Consider the following 6,853-nt stretch of genomic DNA (forward strand, 5'->3'; position numbering starts at 1 on the left):
CACTTCAAGCCATGTCTCCGCTGTCACTGGTAGACAAAGTGAGCAGACAGAGTCCAAATCCCTGTTAAGCCCAGCAAGCCAGGTGTAGATATACGGTACGATAGTAGATAATCCTCACAAGCCTGCACTTTTAGTTCCTCTGAAGGTCAGGCTGGTTTCTGGCTGTGAGGCTGGACCTGATTTGTATCAGCTGCAACACTCCCTGTGCTTCTTGCTGGCTTGAACTTAGCTCCTTGACCTCCTGCCAACTTGAACTTCGGTCCACCTCCCCTTGACACCGGGAGCCACTAGATGGAGCTGCTTTGGGCTCTGAACTTGGTCGGCCCCCCCTCTCCAAGATGGGTCCCAGCCAACTGCCCTCTCCTGGGGGACATCTGAACCGGAATAACTCACCAGCCACTGCAGTCCACTACATCCACTGCTCTGTCCCACTGGTGCGGTTCTCCTTGAAAGCTTCCAGGGTCGCCGGTGGTCACAGTCCCTCTGCGGGCTCCAGCCACCCCTCCCACACACTGAGTCAGGGCTCAGGGAGACAGCGCCACCTGCCACCTCCTCCTCCTTGACCCCTCTCACTTTGCTCTCCCCATGGGCTTCAGTTCTTGTTTCAGATCCTTGCCGGGTGCTGGGGACCCACTTCCCTCCTGGGGGAAGGCCACTTACTTGCCAGCCTGGGCATCACACGATTTCACTGGACAACTTAGCAACTTCTGTGCACTGGCTGGACGCTCCAGGCCAGGGTGAGTTCCCAAACCTGGAGCTTAACACATCTTTTGTCCTAAAGTGGCATAACCATGGGTGTGCCTCATCTTCATTCATTCTTTAGAGTAGTTCTATTGATGAATTGTTAATTTTAATTTTGAGTTTATTATATTAAACAATGACTGCTTAACAGGAAAAAAATCACAAAAATAAAGTATTGCATTTTTAGTATTTATTGCACATTTATAAAAGCATCAAAATTTTCAACGTCAATTGGGTTTTGGTATACAAAGTCTAAAACAGGAAATTAGAAATTAATTCCCATTTGAGGGCCGGGGAGAGACTTCCATGGCACAGCACCTGCCTGGCAAGTGCAAGGTCCTGAATTTGATTCCTGGTACCAAAAAATTAAAAAAAAAAAATTGCCATTTGAACTACAATGAAAATACCAATAGAACTCTACAAAAAATAACCTTCAGTTATCACACGTACAGCAGTCTGCACACATGGCAACAGCACAGTCCATATACACGTTGCTTACACTGACAGCACGTCCTGCCCTTTTCTGGGCCTTTTTGTAGGGCATACTTGACTTCTTGGGGGTCTTGCTGTTTTGTCAGGAGGTTCTTATATTATGCAGTGTGTAGTTAGCAGGAATATAAAATATCAAAAAAATAAAGTATTACTATTGTTGCACATTTAGAATAAGCACACTTTTACATCAGCTGTGTACTTAAAAAACCTAAAAGATAACATCAGAAATAAACTCCTATATGAACTGCAATGAAAATACCAATAGCACTCTACACAACAATCTTCAATTATCACAGCTAAATAATAAAATAAGATGTCAATAAAATATCAAATGTATAATGACTTAGGATAGACATCAACATTTTCAGCTATAGGCTTGCTTACAAAACCTAATAGATAACATCTGAAATAACCTATATGAACTACAATTAAAATACCAATAGAACTCTACAACAAAAATAATCTTTGCTTTAGTTGTCATAACCAAGGCAATCTTCACACATGAAAATGGCATGTTCCATATACCAGTATTACTTATACTGATGGCATGTATGTTTTGTCCTTTTTTTTTTTTGTCCTTTTGAGTCAGAGTTTTACTGAGAAGTTTAGGCTGGCTTTGAACTCACTTTGTAGCCCAGCTGGCCTCAAACTTACAGTGATCCTCCTGCCTCAGCCTCCTGAGTGCTGGAATTACAGGAGTGTGCCACCATGCCTGGCTTTCCTGTCCTGTCTTACAAGGCACAGTTGACATCTTTTTGGGTTTCCTGTTGTCATAGTAAGTCTTTGGGATGCTGCACCTGCCTGTTCACCTGTCTGCTCACCAGTGTGGGCCACAATTATTTTGCATAGTTCCCTCGTCAGAAACATTTTGTTTTTCCTCTGCTGTAAATGATTGCTTATGAGTTCCAGTCCCAATCCTCCACAAAAAATTTTTCCATGGTATTTTGCACTGGTTATTGTCTTTGTAACCTATCAAACTATTTATTCCACATATGTTTAGGCTGGAGTCAACCAACCACTGGCCAGTGCTTTGTGTTTTGAGTGATGTCATCATTGCTGCATAACTCATCAACGACATCTACTCCACATTTGGTTTTGTTGTTCAACGTTTTCATTTCAGGTGTCCATTTTCTTGAGGTTTCCCTATCAGTATTTCCATCATGATGCAGTGTTGATATCAGCAGTGCCAATTTGTTTTTCTTTGCCATATAAAAGGTCAATGTAAATCTTTTGGAAATCCAAAGATTGTACTATGTAATTTTGTTTTGAAATTGCATCATTCAAATGAGAAGGAGAAAAAGGGAAGGGGAGGAGAAAAGGAAAGAAGGGACAAGAAAAAAAGAAACAAAAAAATGGAAACAAGGATTTTGTAAATAAAGAAGGGAAGAGGGGTTGAAGGAAGGGGAGGGGAATGGGAAAAAGAGAAGCAAGATATATCATGTACAGGTACAAACTTCCTATGATGAATGTTATTATGATATGTTATCATGTTATGGTGTTATGATATGATATCATTATAACATAATGAGATCTAAAAGGTACCAGTAAGCTGGGTGTGGTGGTGCACGCCTGTAATCCCACCACTTGGGAGGCTGAGGCAAGAGGATCCTTGTGAGTTCAAGACCAGCCTGGGCTACAAAGTGAGCTCAAGGCCAACCTGAACTGCATAGCGAGGCCCTGTCTGAAAAAGACAAAAATAAAATAAAATAAAATAGGATAAAATAAAATGTACCAATAAAATAATAAGTAAAGAAAAGAAAAGGGAGAGAAGGGGCTGGGGATTTAGCTCAGCGGCATAGTGCCTTCCTGGCAAGCACAAGGTTGTGAGTTCGGTTCCCAGTACCAGGAAAAAAAAAAAAAAATGTGTTGCTGTCAGAAAGCTATTTAAAATCAAGCAAGTTCATTCAATGGATAGTATCAAATGTCAAAAAAAAAAGGGAGAGAGCTGGAAAAAAAAAAAAAATTGCAGCATTTCATTTGGAATTTCTGCTTTGTTCCTGCACACAGTTCCTGTACTGGTCAGTTTGTGCTCTGTTAGCACCTGGTCCCACACCACTGTTCTGTTATGAAAACGTATTTTTCCATGATGGATTATCCTCATCATCCATGCATGAGTAATCTGATGATTCACTTTTGACCTCCTCCAAAACTAGCAAATCTGGTTTTTCATGAGCCATTATACTAAATTGGACTATTTCAAAGGAGAAATTAAAACTTTTTTTTTTTTTAAACAAATCCTAGTGTGCTGTGAGTGTATTATACCCTCTGTGATGCTCAGGTAAACATGCAAGAACTGTTCCATGGAGGATCATGTGGGTGTAATTCCTGGTCTGACACTTTCGCACATGTGAACACACCTTGCTTTTTGTATCAAGTGCGTAAATGCAAAGATTGCTCCAGGGAAAGGTACTGAGAAGCACAGCTGGCTACTACTATGCTAAAGTAAAAATTTGCAGCAGAAAAGTAAGGGATGGGTTGGTGGGCCCAGTTCAGTGGTGGATTGGAACCTGCAGGAGGGCACGATGCTAGGGCTTCTAAGAACTATCCCAGGGACCCTAAAAGTACAATACAATAGAAGAAAGATGGAAAGAAAATGCATTCTGATAGCACCTGAGCCTTCAAGCAAAGCAAAGCTGAAGCCAGAACTATTCTAAACCTTAAAACATTGTGAACTTAATTCGGAGGAAAGTGGGCCCTCTCAGGCTAACAGAGAGCCCCAAAGAACTCCGGCATCCTTGTCAACCCTGAAAGTTTCTCAGCAGAGCCCAACTGTTCCTCTGTCCTCAGCTAAGACAGCTCCAAACACTGCCTTTTTTTTTTGTCTTTTTGAGACAGGGTCTCGCTATGCAGTTCAGGCTGGCCTTGAGCTCACTTTGTAGCCCAGGCTGATCTCAAACTTGCAACGATCCTTCTGCCTCAGCCTCCCTAGTGCTGGAATTACAGGCGTGTGCCACCACACCTGGCCAGACACTGCCTTTTGTATGACTTCACTAAATGTCACATCAAGTAGTCAACTCATTCCCCAAATTCTGAATTTTTCTGACCATTTCCAGTCTGCATGTGACTTGTGCCTTAACTTACTAGAAATTTCAGCTACACCCAATTTCCCATTTTGTTTGCCATAATATCCTGTTATGGGTGATGAGTTCAGTATCTGATGGTAGTCTTCACGCAATGAATAGCAAAATAAACTGAAAGAAGTTTAAACCTATTTTCTTTGTTGTTGTTTGTGAGACAGAGTCTTGCTATGTAATTCAGGCTGAACTCCAACTCACTATGCAGCCCAGGCTGGCCTGGAACTCTCAACAACCCTCCTGCCCTGCATAGTGGCGCACACCTGTAATCCCAGCACTCGGGAGGCTGAGGCAGGAGGATAGCTGCGAGTTCCAGACTAGCCTGGGCTACAAAGTGAGCTCAACGACAGCCTGAACTGCATAGAAAGACCCTGTCTCAAAAACAAAAAACGAAACAAAACAAAGAACAACCCTCCTACCTCAGCCTCCCGAGTGCTGGGATTAGAGGCGTGTGCTACCATGCCTGGTTGAGGAGTTATTATTTTAACAGACCAATTGTGTGAAGTTCTAGTGCTGTCTTGCACTTCTCTTAGTTTTCCCCTTAGGATTATAAGGTGGTTGGGGGAGGGGTGCATCGCACAGGACGACATCCCAAAACAGGAAGGAAGTGAAAGGGCAGTTTTCCTTTGTGCTGCTCTCATCACGGAGGAAAACATTGCCCAGGTGCTTTCTTCAACCGTTTCCTCAGTCGAGGTGGGCGGGAACGTGAGGATGGATGTACTCGGCTCAGCAGGGTTGGTGTGGTCTGCGGGCCGAACTAGGCCCTCCGCCGTGTCACGCAGCGTCCCACGCGCGGTGGCGGACAGGGAAGACCACTTTACGAGGCTCGCAGGCATTCGGATAGGGCGCAACAGCGACGGGCTATCTGCGCCGCACAGTTTGCGACTTGGCAGGGAAGAGTCCCAGGTCAGGGCTCCACTCAGCCTGGCTTAGGATGAGCAGAGGCCACGTTCTGCTAGAGCTTCGGCCGAGCATCCTCCGCGGCCTTCCGTGCGGCTGGGTGTGGGGAGGAAGAACAGAGCTCCCGGAGGGCAGGTGAGGGGCACGGCCCTCTAGGAAGGGGTGTCTACATCACACGGTGTCCCTCGGCCAAAGCAGCCATACACTTACCCAGACTGAGAGTGGAGGGGCCTCATTTCTTCATGGAAGGAGGGTCAACGGATGAGCAGCCTTAAAGCCCCCGGCAACAGTCCTGTAACCCAGATGCCCCAGGCTCTCCTTAGGATGGTCTAGTTAAAACATTTCAAAGTCTACCCTCAATCGGCCTCGATGTCACATGCCCTTTTTTTTTTTTTTAATGCCCAGTTTTTAAAGCTGAAATTCTTTGCTCAATTTGTTTTGGAAGTTTTCCTTCAGCCCACGAATGATATAAAATACTGTCCAGAAACTCCCACTGAATGCATGTCGGGGTCTGGTCTCCCAAAGGACCAATTTTAGATGAACAAGAAAAGGAGGTGAAAATTCTGGACTCTCAGTTGTATGTGTGTGGGAGATTGGTTAACAAAGCGATCGTCTCCATGCCCAAACCTTCAGTACCATGAACGAGAGCCTTAATGACAATGCTAAAACAGCTGCCTGCAGCCAGGCACGGCGGTGCACACCCAGAACTGAGAGGCCGAGGCAGCAGGATCACTGAGTTCCAGACCAGCCCGGGCTATATAGTGAGTTCAAGGTCACCCTTAAACAGGTAAGTCAGACTCTGTCTCAAAGAAAAAAAAATCTTTTTCAGTGATAAAAATATACTCGTCTTTGGATCCTCCTTATAGTAAATAATGATGTTTTTGGGTCACTCATCAGGCTGCACACTCAGGGAACTAAAAAGGGAAAGTATTGGTCTCGCAAATCGTTAGCTGTCCAGGTGGAAAGAAGGGCGTTTTCCCGCCAGTATTTTAAAAGCTGACTCGAGCTTACAGGTGTGGGGGCGCACTCTGGGAGGCTAAAGCAGGAGGATCGCAGATTCCCAAACTGCCCAGTTGGGGCAACATAGAAATTTAGCTAGAGAACTCACTAACTTAGCGAGACTCTACCTCAAAATAAAAAAATAAAAAAGAGCTGGGGATGTATCTTTGTGAGATGACGCTGGGTTTAATCCCCAGTACGGAAAAAAAAAAAAGCTGTAACCCAAATAGATAAAACGCCCTGGCAGATGGAATCCACTAACCCCTTCCTTTCCGGTCCGCTCTGTCTGCGGTGGCACAACCCAGGCACGTAAATCCTTTCCTCCAGCGGGGCTCTGGAGCGTGATCCTGGAGTTTCCCAGCAGAGGGCGCCATGGGCCCACGCGTCCTCTGCGGGCCGGCGGCGGAGGCGGGGCGTCGTCAGCCTGGGGCGGGGCCTCGCGCTCACGTGACCCTCGCTCATGGCGGCGGCGGCGGCGGCGCTTGAGGCCGAGCGCCGGAGCCGGATCCTTTAGTGCGGGTCCGCGTCAGTCCGTCGGTCCCTCGGCCTCCTCTGTCGTCTTTGGGAGTGCGGCTGGCGGAGCCGGCATGGCGGAGCGGGGCCTGGAGCCGTCGCCGGCTGCGGTGGCGGCGTTGCCGCCTGAAGTG

At 46.0% G+C, this 6,853-nt stretch overlaps 1 protein-coding gene across 3 annotated transcripts in view; it reads left to right on the forward strand.

Moving 5' to 3' along the window:
- Positions 1-6,400: 6,400 nt before the first annotated feature.
- Positions 6,401-6,853, forward strand: part of Dip2b (disco-interacting protein 2 homolog B) — a gene marked incomplete in the record, with an annotated part of 228,430 nt that continues 227,977 nt past the window's right edge. The window contains 1 exon segment of one of the 3 annotated variants that reach the window (XM_013508454.1): positions 6,401-6,853. In XM_013508454.1, the coding sequence (XP_013363908.1) occupies positions 6,794-6,853 (60 nt within the window). 3 annotated transcript variants of the gene reach the window in all.

This window comes from Chinchilla lanigera, unplaced genomic scaffold (assembly GCF_000276665.1).
Source record: "Chinchilla lanigera isolate Chin_1 unplaced genomic scaffold, ChiLan1.0 scaffold00146, whole genome shotgun sequence".
NCBI classification, from domain to species: domain Eukaryota; kingdom Metazoa; phylum Chordata; class Mammalia; order Rodentia; family Chinchillidae; genus Chinchilla; species Chinchilla lanigera.